We start from the raw sequence: 24,432 nt of genomic DNA on the forward strand, positions 1-24,432 counted from the left end.
CAATTTTAAAAATTGCTTATTGTAGCATTGAATCGGGTTGGTCAAATCGTTTATTTTTGGGTTGAATTGGATACTGAGTTGCCTATAATATTTTTTATTTTACTTTTCTTTAAAAAATAAGACAAGGAGTGTTGGCGACAAAGGCTCGACAACAACAACAACTTGTGGGTTAATCATGGAGCGTCAACAACATAACTTGTGCTTGTGCCCTAGATAATTAGGGTTTGGTAATCGCAAAATGTAAATTCATTTTTTATACAAAGTTTTGTGATATGTTTAGGTAAATAGTGAAAAAACGATTGAATTTGGTAAAAAAAAAATATTGGCATGGGTTTGGTGAATATATTAAGTTTTATTGTATATTTTTTCTTACTTTCTAGGTTGAGTGGTTAATATAGGCTGAGTCGGATAAGCCTATGACTCAAATTTGATTGCTGGTTTTGCTTTTGCAAACAACTAGTACATGCTTACACAACTCAAATCATTAAATTGGGTCCATTAAATTGGGTCGATAAAGAAAGAAACAACTTTATATTTAAGTGTAGTGTCTGAGGTTTGTACCCTGGTTCATATATACACACAGTAGTATCCAAGGTTAGAAAGTGAGGTGAGAAAAGAAACTCTGAAAAATTAATACACAGTAAAGAATAACTAAAAGAAAAACTGGGCCGTAATATACAATGATGGTGCAGTTGGAACAAACTTTTGATGTTTTTTCTTCCCACCTCCCGTGAATCTTTTATATCCCTTAATATTCCAATTTTGTCTTGCAGATAGATTCGGTTCGCAGAAACCGAATTTTTACTAGTGCAAATTCAGGGTAAATTTCGGTTTTTTTCAAGGCAAAAAAAAATTTGTTTTCTACGAACCAAAGTTTTTTTAAGAGCAAAATTGAAAATTCAGGGGATAAAAGATTCACGGGGTGGGAAGACAAAACATCCGAACTTTTTTTATTTTTATTTTTTGTTGACGTAACAATTGGAACGAAGTTGATGATAGTATACTTCGTCTGAAAGTCACTGCCACTGTCATCATCTCATCGATCGATTCATCGAGGGAGAGAAGAAGATGTGGGTGTTTTACCTGATATCTCTTCCCCTCACGGTGGCGATGGTACTATTCACGCTTAAGTACTTCGCCGCCCCTTCCGTACCTCTATACGTTCTCTTCACCGTTGGATACACTTGGTTCGTTTCTCTCTCCATCATCATCCTCGTTCCCGCTGATATCTGGGTGGTACTATTTCTAATCATCTCTCATTCTCTTCAATTCAATTCAATTCATCAGTGTAGTGTACCATGCAATCATCCATAATATGCATTGTTTGGTTAAAAATTGATTTTAAGTTAATTGATTTTGTAAATTACTTTTGACTAAAATTGAGTCGAAGTTAAAGTGATTTATGTTTGAATGCACTGTGTAAAAGTTAGTTGAACAATAAATTTGAGTGTAAAAATCAATTCTAGAATCAGAAACTACAATTTATGCTTCAAGTGAATCAATTTTACACTTCCAGAATAAATTTCGGTTTCTCTAGAAGTGGAACCAAACATTAGTAGGGAAACTCAAATAAGTCAATTGGAAATGAACCGAAATACTAATTTAGTAATATGCTACACTTTTCAAAAAATAATTTCTATCTTTGGAACCCTTAACCAGCCTTCACTTATTTGCATTTGAATTATAGTTATGCTTTAGAAGCTCATATGAATATCTACCTTAGTCCTTATCACTTTAAGTTGTAATGAACTAGGAAACACAAGGTTTAGATGAGCTGGAATAATTTGGTTGTTAAAATCTCTTAATATTTCCATCTGTAAATCTTTGTAACCTTCGAACAATGTACCGTGCCGAAGAAATGAATCACATTTCCCGCAAAGTCTCTGAAATGAGTAGACAGAACATGATCCAATTCAAAGATTATTTATACTCCTCAAAAATACCAAAAGTGGATTGATTCCAAAGCTTTCAAAAAACACATATGTCAAACACCAGAAGTAGCCTTACGAGGCCTACCGGTACAAGACATATAATTTGTTGATTACCATTTTCCAAGCAAAATGCTTCACCTTAGAGGGAGTATTAACTAGTTAACCTTCCAGAAGGTATTGAATATAAAGAAAATTCTGAACAGCGAGATATCATAATTAAAACACGAAGAATGATTACTTAATTTAGCACCACAAAGATTGACTTTCTAACAGCAAAGAAATATTATAGCTTCTGTGGACAAAAGCTTGGTGTGCGACCTTTTATTTGTATTTAAGCCTTCCATTCTCTTTTATATTTACTTCAATTTGGCATTCCCTTGGCTACTGCATAAGATATCCCTCTCCCTTCGAGGCAGACTTTGGAACTTTTTCGATCATTAAAGAATTATATGTGCAACGATTTCATTCATATAATGGTGTTTCTTTATTTAACACATACAGACAATATCTTCCAAACTGGACAATGGAGGCATTTCTTTCTTTTGGAGCTGGTCATATTGGAGTACATTTTTGCTTACTTGGTATGCTTCATGTAAAACTTTCTATGTTTATGTTTGCTACACTTTTGGAATCTCTTGTGTTAGTTCAAATAAGTTTTATACTTGAGACTGAGAAAGGCCAATGTTTAGCCCCACATATTGGATAATGGCCAATATCGAGCTCTTTCTGTATATCAATTCACTAGCACTTTGCTCATTCTTTGCTTGACAATGAAAAATTATTTGTTCAAGTAAATGGAATATGTACTTTGTTCATGTATAGGATATTTATGTATAATGGGGTCAAGCTAAAATAGCTATTTAATTTGAATATCTATCATTTTTATCATCACACATCTGATGAAGTTTAGGTTATTTTCTTTTGGTTGTGTTACAGACCCAAAGGAAAGAGAGATGGGAGATAAATAACAGAGAAAAAGATAGAACCGATTTATACGATGGTAGGATGAAAGACAAATAGAAAAACGAGATAACTTTCTTCCAAGGGTTTTTCCCTTCAACAAAGGGTTCCTTCCCTCTTTTCACCACTTAGCTGCTGTTCAGTTTCCCACCACTGACAATTCCAAATGAGTTATCTTTTATCCCTATCGCACTACGTAAACTAAGCCGCTGCTCTTAGCAACTTTAACCTTCTAACCGAAGTATGTAACTACCATATGCACCTGACCATTTCCTTAATTACTCTAACCGCTTTTCCTATATTATTTCGGCCATACATCCCCTCAGATTAACACCCTAATTTGATATCTTTAATATTTAACAGCTCGATAATATATGGCGCACAGTCAGATTTTGAGGCTTAAGTCATGCTGGCAATAATAACAAATGTCAAAACATAATTTATTATGCATAGATGTAAATCTTATAGATGATTTTGTGCATGAGCTATTTGCAAATTTGTTTTATTGTTATTTGTCTTCTTCTCGTGTAAGATAGTATACAGTTACTAATTATTCCAAGGAAGTATATAAATGGAATTTACAGATCAGAAAAGGAAATTTGCTCATTTATGAAATTGTTATCCTAAGCAGGGCCGTCGTGCCCCTTATTCAGGGTTTTGAAGATGCTGGCGACTTCACTGTATCGGAAAGATTGAAGACTAGTATACATGTTAACTTGGTCTTCTATCTAATTTTGGGATCCATTGGCTTTTTTGGACTTATTCTTCTCATTATGATGCACAGGCACTGGTTGGTTCTCATCTTCTCCAACTTTGTTGTTTTGAACTATTTTACAGATTTTTGTTGCAAGAAATTGTCCCTAAGGTTTTTTTGCTTAGAGTTTTCTAATTAGTTTTCTTTGAATGAATATTCTTATTTTCACCTGAAGAGTTCTATTGTTGCCTCAATGGCCCACACATAGCAACTAATCTAATTTATTCTTGAATTTTTATAATGTCAAAAGGATGTATACTTTTTTAACGAAGTTTAGACTTTGATATGATTCCAGAAATATGTGCTCTAAAAAACCTGTTTCCATTTCTTTGTGAATAAGGAGGATTTGAGTGAACTAGATTTTACGGGCATCAGCAATGTACTACTTTATCTGTTAAAGCTGTGTTTGCTAGCCATAATTTTATCCAATGTTTATAAGGCTTTTTTTGGGTCATATTTGCATTTACTCATAGATGCTATCAGTGCATTGTGTCTGTGAGGACATTTCAAGGAACCTTGATTTGACGTCTTTCCAAGATTGTGTGTATGTAATAATTTATTATAGTGTTTAAGCTTTCTACACCTTAAAAAGTGTAACAGCCCGGGCCCCTTTTCTACGTATTTAGTAGGCAATCCCGGCTGTCACCTCACGATCTTCTCCACCCCCCTCTCTAGTGGAGTTTTTGCCTTCCGTGGGAATCGAACCACGTACCCTGGGGTTCAAATACGTGTTCAATCCATTCCTACTACCAATTGAGCTACGTAGCCCAATTGGTAGTGGGAATGGATTGAACACGTATTTGAACCCCAGGGTACGTGGTTCGATTCCCACGGAAGGCAAAAACTCCACTAGAGAGGGGGGTGGAGAAGATCGTGAGGTGACAGCCGGGATTGCCTACTAAATACGTAGAAAAGGGGCCCGGGCTGTTACAAAAAGCTGTGGGCACATTTTAGAAAGCTATAAAATGCATATAACTCTAACCTTTTTAAAGTGTTATTCAGCTGCTTGCATGTTTTATTAATCATGGATGCTAAATGCTTACCTTCTGATCAATTTGTTTGTATTTTTTGACATGTTCATAATTGACAGCTTATGAACTTAACAAGCCATAAACCTTTTTGTATTCCTACTTGTGCATATGTATGTGTGTGTTTTGGTCTAAAGTGAAGTCTCTCACCCCCTGTTTTTTCATATAACTTTAATAAGTTGATTCTATTATAACCAGGAGTGGAAGTATTTTGGGATTCGCCATGGCTTGCTCAAATACTTTCGGACTAGTTACTGGTGCATTTCTTCTTGGATTCGGTTTAAGTGAAATTCCCAAAAACGTTTGGAGAAATGCTGACTGGACCACCCGACAAAAAGTTCTTTCCCACAAAATTGCTAAAATGGCTGTTGAACTTGATGATGCTCATCAAGAACTCTCAAATGCTATTGTTGTAAGTGGTTTGTACATGTTATCCATAAAATTTTTGTTTTCCTAATCGGCGTGTGAAAATTTTGTCTATCTCATGCACACATCCTTTTATTATTTGTAGGAAGTCAATTCAATCTTGCCTAGTTCCACACTTATGCCCCATGCTCTTGAGTAGTAGTGGTTTTTTAGTTTCCATAACATGTTGTTATTATTGTATATAATATAATGTTTATTCTCGTTGGCTCTTTGGCCTGTTAGCCTAATTAGAGATAGGCCAAATGACCAATTTAAAAGACTTACTATGAAACGGGTCTTTAAACAGGCCAATAGGCTAGGTCAAGCCTAAAAGAAGCCTATAACAAGTAACATGCCAAGTCAACCCAAATTAAGCAAAACATTGTTTTGCCTTGCCTACTTTATGTCTAATTTAAGATCCCACCAGCAGCCTATCCTGATACTAGACTATCACCAATGACTATGCCAGTCACTTGAGTAATCATTTGGCTGACACAGCAGCACTGGCTTAACTTGGTTCATGTCCAAGGTCAAGCTGCTGCTCCTGCTGTATGTTATTTTTTTTTTTGTTTGGGAAAGAAAAATTGCAAGAAAAGGAAAGGAAAAAAATAAATAGAGAACTAGTGTTTCCAATGTGGAAAAAATCAAGAAAGCTAACCCAATAAGGATGCAGGACATCTCTTTTTATACAATAATTACAGTGGAGTATGGGGTGGTGCAAAGAACATGCACACTATTTGAGATCCCTATTATTCCACTCACTTTAGTTCACACTTCAAATTTCTAGTTCTGAGTGTGATGGGGTTGTGTTGAGAGTCACATAATCAACTGGAGATATGGCATATATAGTGCTTAGAAGCTTTGACATTTCTCACTTTACAAGCTAGTTCTGTGGGTTTGAGTTAGATCTTAAATTCTAAGACACAGTAAATAAATACATGCGTAATACATTAATATTAACAATGTGGGCAGGGGGATGATGCAAGATAGGCATGGATTAATACTGTTTAGTTGAACTTTAGACTAACCCTGTTTTGTTCTTTTTTTTTTCTTACAAACACCTGCCCCCTCGCAACAAAAGGCAAAAACTTGAAGTTCTATGATGATTTATTTCTGTAGGTTGCTCAAGCCACTTCGAAGCACATGTCCAGGCGTGATCCTCTGAGACCTTACATGGATATAATTGATGACATTCTAACTCAAATGGTATAAATCTTAGATTCTTTGCTTACAGATTTTACAAAACATGGTTCTGTGTTAGGATAATATTCAATTTTCCAGTTTAGGGAAGATCCATCTTTCACACCACAAGGTGGCCGATTAGGGGGAAGTGATATGGATTATGATACTGATGAGAAGTCAATGGCAACATTAAGACGTCATCTACGGGGAGCTACCGAGGAGTACTACAGATATAAAAGGTAAGCAAATGATTAACTACAGATATGTTAAAGATTTTTTTCATTGTATGTAATCCATAAAAGCTTCAATGGGTTTTTAATTCTTATGCTCATCAGCAATGTCCCCCGCCCTCCCTTCCAAAATAGACTATTAACTGGGTATATATGTAAGCATGGTTATTTGGTTGTAGCTCTTACTTTTTTCACAACCTTGCTTCTAGGTCTCTTGGTATTTTCCTTATATTGTTGCTTTTGCAGCGAGTACATGACTTATGTACTAGAAGCCCTTGAATTGGAAGATACGACTAAGAATTATGAACGCCGCCACATAACTGGATGGTTTGCTTCTATTTTTTTTTATTTGGTTTTTTTCCCCCATTTCTATGTTTCAATAATATCTAAAAGTTTCTCTAGCTAACTTTATGCAATTTTTTATGCTATTATTTCAGGAAATATATGTCAAGCATCAGACCTGCTCGAACTGGCATGCTAGGGTCTTTATTTGACACTTTAGGTAATTATAAGAATCTTTGTTAACCTACCTGTTCCTAACTCCACTTAATTTTTTCCCCTGCAATTGAAATTTTATTACTAGATTTAACTTTAGTGAAGACGCTTCTGTTGGTTTCCCACAAGCATGTTACCCGTTGATGATTCTGACTCTGGTATATTTGACCGGAAAATGAGCATAAAATAACTCTGGACAAGAATGGGTATAACATTTTGTTTATAATTTTTTAACTTTTTCATGCATAGTTTTATTCGGCCACATCAAAATTAGAATTCAAAGTCAACTTAGACGATTGAACAATATAAATCATTGGGTCTATAAAAAAATTTAAAAAATTATTGATATTGACGAGTAACATAATCTATGTTTGGAAATACGCAAATATTTAAACTAGCCTCGGGCTGTGAATGCGATAATACTTTATTCTTCAGCCCAGACTGGTTTAAATAGAAAGCATACAATTAATTCTCTCCTTGAATTAAGGAGAAAATAGTTAGAACGGTAAATAAAGGCCATAGAAATATCTAGCATCGCCTAGAAATAATAAAATAGGAAACTAAATATTTGTGTATTTTTCAACTTAGATTATGTTATGAATATCAATATCAACAACTTTTTTAGTTTTATAAAGACAACATACCAATGTTTTATATTGTTCACTTGTCTTAAGTTGATTTTGAATCTTAATTTGTAATGAGCTCCTCGAACATCAAAATTAGGATTCAAAATCAACTTAGACGATTGAACAATATATAAAGCATTGGCCTGTTGTCTTTATAAAATTAAAAAATTTGTTGAAATTGATCAGTAACATAATGTCTGTTGTATCAACAAAGGAAAAAATTTACCCAATGCAACATGAAATGTGTGAAACATAAATATACTTACTTTTGCCAATTTTAATTTGGGTAAACATGAGAGCAGTCACAACATTTATCTGTTCACCGACCAAGATATATTGGTGCATTTCATTAGCATGTGTGCCAAACAAAACACACTCAAACTTGAACCTAAAATCATATATAAAAGAGTAAAATAAAATTATGCATGAAAATGTTAAAAAAAAAAGAAGCTATTTATAAACAAAATGTTATACCCATTTGTCCGGAGTTATTATGCTCATTTTCTGGTCAGATATACCAGAGTCAGAATCATCAAAGGATACTTTAGTAAGTATACCAATCACGTTTGTTAAAAAGTAAAGGTTAAAAATTAACTAATTATTTGTGCATTAAATTTAAATAAAAGAATTTTGTTATATATAAATATAATTTATAATATAAAATTTTTGTTAAAAAACGAAAAATGCTCATAATATTGTATTTATGTTTTATCACAATTACTTGTATGATAAATTTATAAACTTATCACAATTATTGGAAAGGCTTCCGGTATACAAAGATATAAATAACCTATGATGCAACATATATCCATCGTACTTGAGCTGTTATTTCTTGTGTAACAGAAACCTCCAGTCTAATCCTATTTTGCATATTTTTATTTTGTGGTGTATCTTGAAACATAAAGTGTTTGAGATAAACTGCTTGTCTTGTTTTCACAAAACTCATCTTACTTGTACTATGAGTTCATGAGTACTTGAACTTATCCAGTAGTAACACAAAGTTCATCTTAGTTGTATCATGAATGCATCTTAGAGGTAGACAGGTCATGAAAAATTATAGGCCAATGCATCTCTGAGTTAAATTGTTTGTCATTAGGAAGAACTAATAATCAGATATTACGACATTGTTTGATTCGTGTAGTGGGAAAAATGTTATTATTGTATACTATGAGTGTATTGAGTACTAAAAGGACTAATCACGGAGCTAATTGACAGCTATTATGATTTACAACCATCGTGTCACATGAATTAAGTATTAAAATATTTGTTTATTTTAAATAATAGATTAATTTTAGTTAGTTGCTATTTTACATAGTTAGATCCAATGATCATATTATTTTTTAAAAAATTAGTTACTATTTTTCTAGTTTTATGCGATGATTGGTAGAGTTTGTTATCACCTTGCCTTTATATAGCCATCTAAGTGAATGTAATAAATATCTCAAATTTATAACAAATATATTCTTCTCTAAAATAATTCTCATTCAATATTATGTATTTTGCATAATCTCTCAATTGTATCAGATTCTATTCCAAATCATTAGAATCCATACTTGAGACTTTGGATTCTATCACTTGAGAGATTATGCAAAATACATCATATTAAATGAGAATTATTTTAGAGAGAAAAATCTATTTGTTGTGAATTTGAGATATTTTTTTGAACAAAGTGAATTTGAGATATTTATTCCATTCACTTAGATAATTATATAAAGGAAAGTTGGTAACAAACTCTACCAATCATTGCATAAAACCAGGAAAATAGTAACTAATTTAACTAAGATAATGTGATCATTGGATCTAACTAGGGAAAATAGCAATTAACTAAAATTTATCTATTATTTAAAATAAACTAATAATCTAATGTTTAATTCCTGTGACATATCGTAACTATAGCTGAATCTAACATCAATATGGTAACGAAAGTTTAACTACTATACTTCAGTACATAATTGTATATGCATAGAATGAATTACTCTTCAATACGATTCTGTATAGAATACAGTCATTTTGAAGCATTGAATTTGTCAATGGAGGTTTCCTAGGTTTTGAAAAAAAAGACAACTTTGAATCTAATTCTAACAAACCTTGCATGGAGTCCATGTAATCTGCTCATATTTATCATGCTGTTGTTTGTTTTTGAAGTTTCGTAAATTTTATTTTTCTTATGTCATGCGACAACAAGAATAATAAAATGTGAAAGAAGAAGAAATAACACCAAGACTTTTAATGTGGAAAACCTTCTCAATATGAAATGGAAAAATCGCAAGATGTTATAACCCAAACAAAACGTCTTCATTATGAAGTACGAGTTACAATGGTTCTCTTGACAACATTCTCTCAATTTGATTTAGGTTTCTGAATAAATGGTGGTTCTTTGCAGAATTTTTCTGGCGATGCATTTTGAGAAAACAAGTGGAAAAAGGGTTAGCTGTTTTACTTGGTATCATGTCTGTTGCAATTCTTCTAGCAGAGGCAACTCTTCTACCAAGTGTTGATCTATCTCTTTTCTCCATTCTTATAAAATCTGTTGGAACACAGGAGATGCTTGTGCAGGTAGACCAATTTATATATACATATATATACACCCTTACATACAGACACAGTATCTCACCTTGTGGAAAATAGTTTTTGGTTAAGATTTCATTGTAGAGTATGGAAAAACTTTCATTAATTTAAAGATTAAAATCTGCATTGTCCCATATGAACTTCCTTGTGATTGAGTAATCTGGCCTCTTTTAGGGGTGCATATTATTGGTCAAATGCACCTGTGTTCTTTTTTATTTTTTGTTTTAAATATGATTGGTTCTCCGGCTATCTCTTCACTAAAATAAACTCGCATCCTTTTGGTTTAAGGCTGTAACTCACTATCTTGAACTCTTGTGTTCCTGACACCATATCTTGTTTAATAAAGTGTTGAACTTAAATTCACTTTTGGAGTTGGGTTATGCATGAAATCAATGCATGCAAATTACTCATACTTTAATTTATATGCACTAACTTTATGAAATAGTTTTACACATACATCCAATCACATCTCACTATTTAGATATTTGTGTAGGTATTTTGAAAAATAATGTTAACATATCTAATGGTGAAATTTAATTGGACGTCTGTGTAAAACATATTTACACTTTTATTGTTTACAAATCAAAATAAATTACTCATGTCATACCACCTGATGCCTCTTTGCCTTCATGAAATGCTTACTGTATTATATTAATGAAGACAAACTGCTTTCTGAATCACATTTCTTCATTTTCTCGCTTAGGCTTTTGCTTTTGTTCCACTCATGTACATGTGTATTTGCACATACTTCTCCCTGTTCAAAATTGGAAGGCTAGTGTTTTATTCTTTGACACCCAGACAGACCAGCTCAGTTAGCCTGCTTATGATATGCTCGTAAGTAATATTAACTACTGTCACTGCTACTTATTTCTGTTTCTTGAATTGCTGGTCATATCTAGCAAACATAATTTATTTTCTATCTTGTTCCCAGTATGATTGCTCGCTATGCTCCCCCTGTTTCATACAACTTTCTCAATCTCATTCGCCTAGGGTCTCATAAAACAACTATATTTGAACAGGTAATTATTTTACCATGGTTTCATGCATTCCTTTCTACATAAATATTCCCATGCTAATGCTTTTGCATATTGGTGAAAACTATATGTTCAGGGTGAATAAGTAGAAGAGAGAAATAAAAACTTTCAACAGTATACTCCAAATATTATTAGTATGAAACGCGTTAAGGTAGTTAACAAACATAATACTCCTATTTCTACTAATAATTAGGTAAAACTAAGGCCACTTGCAATAAAACTAGTAAGTAATAACACCAACCAATTAAATAAAAAAAATCAAAGAATATAAAACAAAACAAAAATCTTGGAAGATTCATTCCCCAATTAGGTGCTAATTGATTCCACAACATATAGTAATTAGAAAACGATGTAATCTACTACTATTTCTCCATTAAGTTTATTGTCCCGTTTTTTAAATTTGTTTTCTTCTAACCCAACTAATAAATTATTGCAGCTTTTTGTCAAAACAATTTTACTTTCTCTCTTCCCATTAATAATTTTTTCTAACTTGGTGTGTTTTGTAATTGTTTGCAGCGAATGGGGAATATCGATAATGCTGTCCCTTTCTTTGGAGATAAATTTAACAAAATCTTTCCACTTATAATGGTTATATACACCATTTTGGTTGCAAGCAACTTCTTTGACAGGGTATTTGATTTTCTGGGGAGTTGGAGGAGGTATATTTTCAAAACTGAAGCCGAAGATATGGATGGTTTCAATCCATCAGGGTTAATTATCTTGCAGAAAGGTATGCATGCCAAGACTTAGTTGTTACAACTCTAATGCAAGTTAAATGACAAATCGTTTCTAAACTGGGAAACCTTAATGTATTGTGGGATAGTGATATTGTGTTCGTATAATTTGTAGAACGGTATTGGCTTGAACAAGGGCGTAAAGTAGGCGAGCAAGTTGTTCCACTAGCAAGGAATTTTAATAGTACTGATGTCGAATCAAGCAACAATATTATGGTATGTCGAAATACCACCCAACAAAAAAAAAAAGAAGCAATCATTTCTCATTATCTTCATCTTTCTTGCAATATGTGTAGTTTAACATCATCGTGACTTTGACAGCTGCAAGATATAACATTTGTTATTCTGCTCTTTCAAACAGTTCCACTCATTTTCTAACTTATTTTGTTCAGGAGGAGAATGGAGTTGAAATGAAGGGAACTCCCAAAATTATGAAGGAAGAGACAAGGAGATATAGTTCGAGCAGGGAAGCGATCAGCAGCAAGTATGCTTCTGTCAGACAGCAGAGTGGACAAGCATCTAAATTGAAGGCAGAAGAGAGAAACTTAGACTCTGCTAAGGTTTCGTTGCTTGATAAAGGCGATACTCATGGTAACACTTCTGGAACTTCTAGTTTAGGTTCAACATGGCAAACATTAAAGAAAGGCTTTACGAGTTTCAAGGCTGACATCGGTGGTGCCAAAGGGTTTTTACCCATTCGGCAAACACAGCAAGATAGTATCTCTCGTGTTCCCTCATCCGAATCCCTTGATGATATATTTCAAAGACTGAAAAAGCCTTCAACGGACCAAGCCTTTTACAACAACGGTTCTTCTCGATGATGTCGATAGTTTGGGTAAGAAGTGGTAATACTATTTACATACTATCATGTACAGTAGTAGAGAAATCTTGCATGGTTTCTTCTCTTTCCTTTTTGGTTGTTTATAGCCCAGGTGCAATGTAAAGAAGAAAATATAGTCTGCTATACAAGAGTTAATACATGTTCCAAATTAATCACATAAATACAGTATATTCTCTACGATGAGTAATTCCCTTTAAAGAGTAAAGTAAGTAATGTAAAAATTCTCAACCAAAGAAGGAATACTTCAAATTGTACAAGACAGCAAAGCTGGTCTCAGATATGTTGTTTTGTAATTTTTTGACCACTGTAGGTTTAATATACCTCTAGAAAAGAATCTCAAATTGCATTGTTCTTGTGGATTTCATGTTATGCTCATGAACCTGATTTATTTTTACAAAGTTAAACTATCAAAAGTCCTGAAGCAGTGATGCAACACCTCAGACAACAGCTATAAATTAAATGGACGCAATAATGACAATTATCATAAGCATAATAACTAAAGTAAAATCATTAGTACAATTTAATTATGTGTAGTTACATTATTAAAGAAAAAGTGGAACAAAGTTAAACTTGTAATAAAAAGTCAAGCCTTTCTCTCCCTCACTGTCCTTGAATGCATGAAGGTTTCCTTGTTGTCCTTTTTTGTCAAATTTAGTAGCTTTGACCAAAAGCTTCTTTTCTTATTATATCCCTTGTATTCTCCTTCAACTTCCCCTTCTCTGATTTGGCTTTTCGAAAAAAAAGCAGTCGATTTACTCTTCTTCAATCCATAATCGAAACTAACCATATCAGAAGAAAAAGAATCCATCACACTAGAAGAAGTTTGGCGGCGGTGACGGCGGCTATGACCTTGAGACAAAAAACTTGATGAGGATGAAGAGAAGTGTCGAGGAGATTGAGGTACATAATGAATTTGTTTGTTGTTGCATAGCTTTGAAAGTTTTTCTCTTAAACAATATTGGCAAATACCAGGTAGTTGTTTATCATTTATGTGCTCTTTGCACTTTGTTCCTGCTGCTTCTAACTCTGACAATTTCATATTGATTGGTATATGTTTTTTTTGTACGTGCGTTTTACCTTTATATAGAGATTCATTAGTCGTTGAAGCAATGCATAGAAATTGCATAAGTACGTTTTCCACGAAACTTCATTTTTCACTTTATTAATTAATAATATTGCCATCGTTTAGTCAAAAAAATAAATAATATTATTGTGATAACAAAAATATAAATAAATTATGTTCTATGACTGCGTCCAATCTAATCTTGCTTCTCGATGGTTTATTTAAATGCTTTTAACGCAAACTTCAAAGAAAGTGATGTAAACCAATTTAAAGAAAATTAAAATTGAAATTGAATGATGCATTTTTATACTACAGTATCGATTATTTGGACAACAAGAATACGTGGAAAATATTTATTCTAACTTATGAGTTACGAAAGCAGCCAAATCAACATTTGTTTTGTGGTTTGACTATGGATGTTGCTAGTCAAGGTAGCGCACGTGTGGGTGCAATAAAATAAATTATTTTTAGGTAGGTAAGATAGAAAATGCAAACAACTATAGAAAAGAAGAGATGACCAAAAAACAAAGTTTGCCCAAAAAATACTCACCAACATATAAAATCTTTCTCATCCTTTTATTTTTATATGACCAGAATTTTTATAGTAGTTCAATTTAATCTATTTTTTAATATTAATATTTAATTAAAAATCATATAAAAAACCAATATAAATTAAACCGCATTAAATTGGATCAAGTAAGATCATATTTTTTTATTAGTCATCCAAAATCGAACTGCAAATTTTTTATCTCTTGATTGTATGAAAATTGGCGATCCAAAACAAACTAAGAACACCTCTATTCACTATCACTAAGGCTTGTGCTATTTTTTTAAAAAAAAAATTATTAAAACCATTAAGTGTATTTGTGGGGGAGGGGGGGCGTGTATAGTAAAAGGGGCATTTTTTTACAAACGTTACAGGGGCATTTTATTTGGTCAAGAAAGATTAGGTTTTTAAGGCCCATACTGACTGTGGGCCTAATGAGCTCGTGGAATAATTTGTAAGGAAATATTGAACCACATAATATACCAGATATATTAGAGTCTTCATTCTCAATAAAGAAAAATAGAGTTTATTATAAAGATAATAAAAATAGAGTTTGTTCAATAAGTTGTACGAAAAATATTGTATGATTTAATTATTTTTTGACTAATATGGAAGGATCGATAAAAAAAATGTTATCTTTTATTTCACATAGTTTGCATAAAAATTTGTTGAATTAGAAAATGTGTAATCTCTTATTTCTACAGGGAAAATTATTGTTGTTATAAAATTGTTTTATTGAGTTTGTCTCGTACATAAGTAATACTGATATATAGGATGCTCATGTGGAAGTTTCATAACTTTTTATGTATTGACTTGGACGATCTTCAATAGTAGTACCTATTCCAATAAAAAGTGATGCCTATTAGGTACTACTGTGAGAGCAAAAAGAAAAATGGTACATGATGAAAAGAGGTGCTCAAATAAGCATTCCGTCTCTCTTTGCAAGACCCACTCTTTTTAATATTAAAAAATTTAAAAATAGTCATATAGAGTTTTTTTTTTTTTAAGAAGAAGAAATATAGAGTTGTTAATGGATGGTTCCCATTAGCTTATAGTCCGATACATTGCGGATGTTCTTAGATCTAACTTCTCCACACAAATTTGATTTGTAAAGTGAGTGATGAACTTTTGTTTGCAAAGGTAAAAGAGATTTTTACTCTACAAGATAAAGACACAATTCACTAGTACAAAATGTACCTAGTGAACAAACATACGAGCTCCAAAATAACTACAAAAGTAAACCAAATTTAGAAATGTAATGTTTTTATACTACTCCTTTGTCCCTTAATATAAGCCTCCTTTGCAATTTTTCACGCTTATTAAGAAAAGTTGGTAGTGTAATAAATGTATATTTTTTGGGTATTACAATTATTATATTGTTCTTTTTGAAAAAATGTATTTATAGTTAATTTTACGCATTTCAATGCAAAGTAGGTTATGTTTGGAAAAATAATAATAAATGTGTTTAGGGAATTGAAAAGTGACTTATATTTATGGACAAATGTTTTCTTTGAAAGAGTGTTTATAAATAAGGGCGGAGGGAGTATTTGCATTCGATACCTTTGGCTTCTTAGCATCAGAGAGGCTGTGATTTTCTAAAAATAGTTCAAAGAATTATACATTGTAATATTGTGGCTCCTAGATCTATCAATGTGGTTTTTCGGAGATTGTTTTTGTCATCCAAAAAGATTTAGCTGCGCAGCTTATTGCGCTTCCATCCATGTGTAATTATCATGAATATATATTATTACCTAAAAAAATCAGGTTTAATTCAGACCAATCAATACTTGTTTAAAATCTCTTTTTGGATTTTATCTCCTTTAAATGTAGGGCTTGAAGGTTTTTAATGAATTATTCATGAAAATGTTGTCTTATTATAGTGGTCTTCTTATTAGCAAGTGACGATGGTCCTAACTTTCTGGTATGACATTTATAATACTTCATTCAATCACTATTATAAGTAAATTTAACTTTTTTGATACATTGAAAAAGTGATGTATTTGATTCATATTATGTCAAATTTGACTTTTTTAATACATTGAAAAAGTAATGTATCTGTCATAATAACCAGAAGAAAGTTGTAATCAGAACAATACTTACAATACTTACTCTTTTATTCATTGGATATTTTAGATGTAGAAAGATGAGAATGAGTCTACAAGACTTAATTCAACCGACAAATACCAATATTGTTAGGATGAATATTTTTACTCAAGTTTAAACTTAAGATTTTATAATTGCGTATCAATTTCAATTTTACTTATTACTTCGGCTAAGAAAAAAAAAAGACAATGAGGACAAGCATACACAGAAATCTAGGTGCCCTCTTAAATAAAGCACGAGTCTTTTATGTGAGTGATCATAAGCACAAGTGTGTTTGTGTGACTGTGTTTCAGAGGTGAAAAGAGACATTAGAATCTTTTCTTTTCAGTGGCCGTGCGTGCCCCATAAGTTAGCTTGGAATTGGATCCACAATTCACAAATAAGCCTGAAAGCCAAAACCATAAACTACAACCGGGTAAACTTTGCAATGACAAAAATTAATTTTGTAATAGTATTTTTTTCATTTTATTTTAACAAAACACGTGTAGAATTAATTTTAATCTAGCGATGAGGGATTTGAGTAGTATGTTAGAGATTCTGCGTTCGATTCTCGGCTTATAAGACATATACTAACATATTATATGTCATAGTAGATATCTGCAAATTTTTACATTTATTTTTACCATAATTCGTGTTGCTAACTACTACGAGATCCGGAAAGTATTGTAGTTGTAGATTAAAATGAAAAGTTATTATTCTTTTGGCTTTGTCGTCTTTTGTTTTTGTTTTGTTTTGTATTTCACTTTCACCAGCAGCAGTTTGGATGTGACCTAAGTTGCTTTGGCACCAACCATGTCCATGTGGATAATGAGGTTCATTCATGACCTTGTTGTGTTGCAGTTGCACTAAGAATCTAACATAATAAAAGTAACACTATACAATGGGGTCATTTCGTTTATTATAAACACATGCAGTGCACCTTAATTAGCTAGGTACACCCATCCATGCATATATTCTTTCTATGACCTCACCGTATATATGTAACAAACCTTTTTTTTTATTTAACCAAAAAATAACGCTGATTAAACAAGAAAACCAGCAGTAGAAGGCAGTCGCTAGGATCCAGCTCGAAAAATCAAAAACTGACAAAAACAGCCAAAATAAAATGAGCCTAGTGCATCATAAGTTGAGTTAGGCGTGTCTTTAACTTCCTATTAGTTCAGCCTCTATAAACTATAGTATCAATTATTTTCTTCTCAATATGTTTATTTTGTACAACATTATCAAAACTACAGTCATTCCTATATCTCCAAATATCATAAACACTTTCAGTAAAAGCCAGTTTCAGAATCTTTGCACGACCACCTTTACCTTTAGTCTGCTGAAGTATTCACTCCATCTCTTGACACCAGGCCAAAGGATTGTGATCGACCTGCATCCACTCCAGAACTTTCCTCCAAATACTCTTTGTTTCATTACAAGAAAACAGAAGATGCTGCTGCGTTTCATCATCACTACAGAAGCAACATCGAAATGTGCCGATGAACCCATATTTATGTAATCTGTCACGAGTAGCCAACCTTTCATTACAAGCAAGCCAAAGGTTGACAAGAGCTCTAGGACGGGCTAAGTTTCCGTAGAACAAAGTCCTCCACGCAACACTTTGAGAACTGTCATGAGTTGTCAAATACATTTTTTTCATACTAAATTTCTGAGCAGTCATCATGTTTTGTCACGCTTGATTTTGATGGATACCATCATGCTGATTCATAACAGCCTTCATTATCCAAGAGGCATTATCCGGAATATATATCTCCATAATCTATTGGTTTTTAATGTAGTATGCACGAACTCATTTATCCCAAAGGCTATCCGATTTACCACTCAAATATGTAACAAACCTTGCATATACGAATGTGATATACAAGGAACGAAGACAACATATGTCAAGTGGTCACATGATTTATTAATATCTTTTTATACTAAGTTTCAATTTTAAGACTCACAACAACCACTTTTTTATTCTCTTAGTTTATAGGCTAAATTGCATTTTTTGTTCTCTTAATTTTAAGAATAACACTTTTGACCTCTTAATTTTCACAAACCAGCAATTGTAGCCCCTCTGATCAAGTTAACACAGTGGCAAGTGACTCACATGCCACATCAGCGTAGCTTGCCACGTGGACAATGACTCACATGCAACGTCAGTACATATATGTGGCAAGCCTTGCGACGTGACATGTGAGTACTTGTCCATGTGACAAAGCATGTTGATGCGTCATGTGACTCACTTGCCACATGTTCGTTGACTTTGTCAAAATTAGTTGAGGGTCATCCTTTTACAAAAAGAGCTAAAAATAGGAGCCAAAATCATAAGTTTGTGAAAGTTAATAAACCAAAAGTTATGAGGGCGTACAATTTAACCTAGTTTATATTGGGTGGTTGCAAGGGACTGGACCTCTCCATTGAAAGAAGAGGTCGAGTGTAATTCTAACCGCTCAAAATAAAATATTAAATAGTAAAAGGAGGAGAGATACAAAATTAAGAGTTAGAATTATCACATGAGAAAAAATAAATGTAGGGATTCTATTTTGTATGTTGCAAATACACTAAGGATAATGGACAAAACAGTATATGACAATACAAGACAGAAAAACACATAACAAAGTTCAAGGTGTTGAACAAATTTTGTCTTCGTACGATATTTGGTGGACAAAAGGTTATTTTGGTATTTTATACAACTTTGTGCAGAGGACAAAAAGTTGTCCCGTGGTTTAGTGGGGGACAAAAATTTAGGTTTTTGTCTAGTCCCTTGGCCCCCAGTTTATCCTGTCTCAGGAACAATTTTGATATCAAACACAGTACAACTGAAGTTGTCATATACAATCCCTTATTTTTTTAGCGGATTAAACGCATCCTAACACATATTTGGATTGTATGCAGTGATTATATACAAACAAATTTGACTGTCCAATAATATGTTATGATATATCTATGATATCTTTTTACGATCGATATATTTATTTATTATACACTTTAAAGTGAATCATTTATTTTAGATAATTCGGTCTATTCACACAATAACTCAAAGTTAAACGTGGAATCTCAAGCCGTGCATATCATTTTCAATGGGCCACAGACTTGCCCGGTTTATTATGACGTTGGGCCTACTCGTCCCTACCACTCCAACTAAGAACTGCTTTCTTTATGGGCCTCCCTCAAATTGATCAAATTTCATGACGTTCGCAGGGAATAGAACTTTTTTTTTTTTTTTTTTTTTTTTTTTTGACAATGCAGGGAATAGAACTTAAATATCATAAACTGCTTTTTCTTTGTTACAATAGAATATCATAGATAGAATACTTGAGTCATTCGACTATTTAGTTAGAATTCGATCTTTGCTTATATTTATGAGAAAATATTTGTTAGAAAAAACTAACTCTTAAATTAATCTCAATTATTTTAAAAATTAATCTTTATACTTGTGCATGGAAGATATACTAATTTTAAAAATAATAATTACGATACTAATATTCATAACTCAGTTAAAGAAAACTATATATAACTCTTTAAAAAAATGTGGTATGTCAATTTATTCAACCGGTTAGCAGGTAAAACAATTAAAAAAGAGAATGATATGACAAATTATTATTGAAATATGTTGGAAGAGTGTATTAGATAGTGTAACTCTAGCATTACTCTTAAAGTAATAATATGAAACAATTTTGAATCCACCAAGAGCATTTGTAGATAAAAGTGTAAAATATTTATTCGTTCAAGTTTAACCATATCATTAATCTACTTGTCGATAAGAAATCCCCCCAACAGAAAATCTAGTTAATCATATTTAGTGAGGTCTCTCATCCAAATCACATTTTTTTTCTATCTACTCAATATAGTGTTGGTGCTTCAAAATTAAAATAGATTAATTATGAGGATTTGATAATATTAATTAAATGAAGTACATAATAGAAATTTGAAGGTAACAATTAAAAAATTGAGGACGAATTGTTCAAGTGAAACTAAATTTATTTTTAAGAGGAACAATTTTTTGTCACATTTTATTTATCTCATATTCGAATTCTAAATTATTACGGTCCATTTTCTTAAGAAAGTAGTACTTGAGAACTAAAATAGTAAAACCACACATCAGTTATAGGGTAGAGACTAAAAACACATATAATATAGGGTTAAATATATTTTTGCTTTTGTTAAAAAAATATATATATTTTGCTCCCTACAAAATGGTGACCTTATAATTTAGTCCTTACTTAATTTTACTTAAATTTTTAGTCCCTAAAAATTATTCTTCACTCACTTTTGGTCCCTATTGTGAAGTCAACGCGTATTCTTAATGATTTTTTCGAATGTATGTTTAGAACATCATAAAAAGTTCCTAAATAAAACAAACTCAAAATTTGATTTATAGGTCATGATTTTCGTTATTTTTATACTCCCTCCGTTCTTTTTTAAGTATCTTTTGAGAATCATGCCCACTAAAAAATTCTAAATTTTTATACTCCCTCTATTTCTTTTTTATTGTCGTTTAAAAATTCATATTTAATTCATGTTAAAAAATTTAGTAGATAAAGTTTATATGATAATATGTACCAAAAAATTATGTGTGAGAAATTTTTTTAGAGACAAAAACTATGTGTAAGAAAGGTTCCATTTTAATGGGAAAAATAGTTGAAGGACAAGGTGAAAGAAGAGAGAAGATAAACGTGATTTTTAGTATCTGACATAGGTAGTTCTCCGGGGTTGACCACGCACTCCGATGTTGACTTTCCTGTCCAATTTTTTTAATTTATTTCTGTTTTTCTGTTATTTATTAAATTACAAAATTAAGATTTTATTAACATTAAATTATAGGCAAATGTTAAATAGTGTCCTCGGGCACTCTTTAAGCCCTTAAATAATAAATTTTTTATAGAATTTTTATGGAAATGCGTAAAGTCAACGCATTGAAAATTAGAGTGTTTAATTTTTTGAATAAAAAGTTTCTTTTATTGGAATGCTTAAAGAGTGTCCCAGGGACACTAGTTAGCAAGACTCCTAATTATAAACTAATTGCTAAAAAAATATAAACTACATGTTATATTCATTAAATTTTATGACCTAGATTTTTTTTTTTTTTTTTTGTACATATTTTATGACCAATTTTATTATTGAACACTCTAGATTCTTCACTCTAGTATTTGTTATTGTTTAAACTTTTTCTAAATATTTAAGATGGTATTGCAGTCCAAATAGTATTTCATGTTTCTTAAATGGCAACTTCATATCGGTTAGGATCAATATAATATGTGTCTGAAAATAAATAGTAGTAAAGAAACAGAGTACAAATATTTAAATTGTTAAAGTAATTTTATATCAGAATGAGAATTAAATACAAGATTTTATGCTTTCGGAACAGATTTTCTGCCATATTTTATTGCATTTATAATACATGCCAGTAGTTGTCTGTCACCATCTAGTCTGGAATAAATAAAATAAAAAATAAAATAAAAGACAAGAAGTTTGAACAAATTTATTTCTAAGGTGAAGAGAGAACAAGATTGTGATCACAACAAAATTAAACTTGCCGACACATGAACAATAGTGCACATGTTTGGTTGAGACTTCAAAGGAAGAACACATAATAATAAGATAAGAGAACATAAAACAAGAGGATTTCTTTTATACATGTGTGCAACTCTAACGTGTTTTGGTGTAGCATGATATTTGATCTATTGTTGAATGAGTATGTTTTTTTTGTCTGTAAATTAAGTTGCAAATTATCATTGAAAATTTATAGTTATTAAATATCGAGTTTAAAACTCAGGTGAAAATATTCAATCTAATAATGATATTTGTTAGTTGAGTTAGGTTTTAGAATTTCTATTGTAAATCTAACAACCTCGAGTCTAATTAATCATCCTAACATATGAATAGCATGGAACATCTTAATAATGCGATGTGTCATTTTGAAGAGAGAATAGTTCTCATATTCTTTTTTATTTATTTAAAATACATGTCTTGACAATATTAACGTTAATGTTTCTTTATTTGATGGGAGGATAAACTTATTCTTATGATTATTATGCACGACTCTAAAAATTAACATAAGTTTTGTGAAGTTTAATAGAAAGACAAAAAAGTTAAAGATCATTATATATGGTTAGTCATGAGAATAATCTTTTTACTTTGCGGAGATGAAGAGTATCCCATTTATAAACACAAACATATCTTCTTTTTTTTTACTCAAAGTTTTGTATTTCTTCACGTTGCTAACATCATATGTTTGACCTAGTTCAGACTGGTTCATATTTTTTAAAAAAACAAAAAGAAATTAACTTATTTTCAAACATTGTTAATATCAATACTAATTAAACTAATACAAACCTACAATGAGAAAATAATATATAATAATTAAAAAATATGAAAAGAACACATATTTTAACATAACACTACTAATATACGTTCAAAAAAAAAAACATAACACTACTAATATAGCGTGAATAAAATAAATAATAATAAAATATAGTAATAGTTTGAGTTGGGTTAAGTCTCGAGTCATCGTTTTAATTACGTTGTTACTCTCGTCATTCTCTCATTACATGTTCACATTATATCTTTTTTTTTTTTTTTTTTGACTAAAAATAAAGGATATTCATTCATTCAAACTGATAGAGTACATCGATGTAATACAAATTCAAATTTGCTAAAAACAAAAAGGATGAATCTGCAAACAAACTCACAGCATCCATGTTAATAGCATAAAACGGCAAATTACATAAGCCTACATATATGACTATATTGAAGTGTCTGGAATGTCCATGCCCCCAGATCTGCAGCGTTGATGACACAAAAGTCGACATTGGATAGATTTGTACTTGACCGGATCTAATCCTTCAACCTGAAACAAATGAACACCGCACAAAGACGGGAAAACAAAATATACCGCACAGAGACGGCACAACAGAATACACCGCACAAGGACGAGATAACAAATAACACAAAACCAAACAAATATGTGAAAAATCACACTTATTTAATAACGAGAAAGAAAAAAACAATTTGGAGGGGTGATTTTAGGTCAAGATTTGACCTGAAATCACCCCTCTTTGATAAACTAAGAAGAAGAAAAAAGGTGACGGCTAGGGTTAGAACTTAGGAGATGAGAGAAAAAAAGATGCCTTTTGAAATCACAAAAATTGATGATTTATATTCTTCCAACACGAAAGTTTATTTTGTCATATTATATTCTATTTTCTTTTTGACGGAATTATTCTATTTTCTTCTACATCAAATAATTTAAAAACACACAAATTAATGTCTTATTCTCTCAAATATGATTGTAAATATTTAAATATAAGAAAATTTAAATTACATCCACAAAATTTTATGATATCTGACCCACTGGACCGCATAATTTGGTTTGGTGGTTAATTTTAGCAACAGGTGATTTCAATGTCCTCTCGATCACAGTTGCATGAGATCAAACTATGATCCTCCATACTAACTCCAGCCTCTTTGGTTATGAAATATTTTAGTAATATGCATCTTTAGGTGTATTTAATAATTTTTGGGAAAACGATCATTTTGGTCATTGAATGTGCAACTCGCTGTCATTTTAGTCTATGACTCAAAGAAAAATACAAAGTAGTCCATGGATCTGCAATCTGTTAATCACTTTGGTCCCTGACATTAAAAATGACCGTTAACTATTAAAAAAAAACTGATGTGACATTTTTTGGAACATGTGGCCTGCTGAGTTGACACATTTGTGGAACAAGTAGATGAATGATGTGGCTAGAAACTAAAATGACAATAACTTTTTTTTGTTAATTTATTTATCTTCATGTCATTCTTCTTCATTTTCTTCGCACATTCAATAATGAAATACAAAATTTAAAAAAAAATCTTATGATAGAACAAAATTTTATGTTAGAAACAGAGACTCACTCCTTCCTTTTCTTCTCCCGCTTTAGCACAAATGGACACGTTGT

General features: G+C 31.7%; 1 protein-coding gene across 1 annotated transcript; it reads left to right on the plus strand.

Annotated features, from left to right (window-relative positions):
* The first annotated feature begins 970 nt into the window (after positions 1-970).
* On the plus strand, positions 971-13,122 carry LOC123917012 (LMBR1 domain-containing protein 2 homolog A-like). Its single transcript, XM_045968614.1, has 14 exons — positions 971-1,236; positions 2,433-2,512; positions 3,523-3,681; positions 4,872-5,085; positions 6,198-6,284; positions 6,360-6,499; positions 6,737-6,817; positions 6,928-6,992; positions 9,995-10,167; positions 10,883-11,013; positions 11,111-11,198; positions 11,730-11,943; positions 12,063-12,163; positions 12,340-13,122. The coding sequence occupies exons 1-14, from the start codon at positions 1,069-1,071 to the stop codon at positions 12,766-12,768; spliced, it is 2,130 nt and encodes a 709-aa protein (XP_045824570.1). The 5' UTR covers positions 971-1,068; the 3' UTR covers positions 12,769-13,122.
* The last annotated feature ends 11,310 nt before the right edge of the window (positions 13,123-24,432 follow it).

Source organism: Trifolium pratense, linkage group LG3 (assembly GCF_020283565.1).
Source record: "Trifolium pratense cultivar HEN17-A07 linkage group LG3, ARS_RC_1.1, whole genome shotgun sequence".
In the NCBI taxonomy this organism is placed as follows: Eukaryota; Viridiplantae; Streptophyta; class Magnoliopsida; order Fabales; family Fabaceae; genus Trifolium; species Trifolium pratense.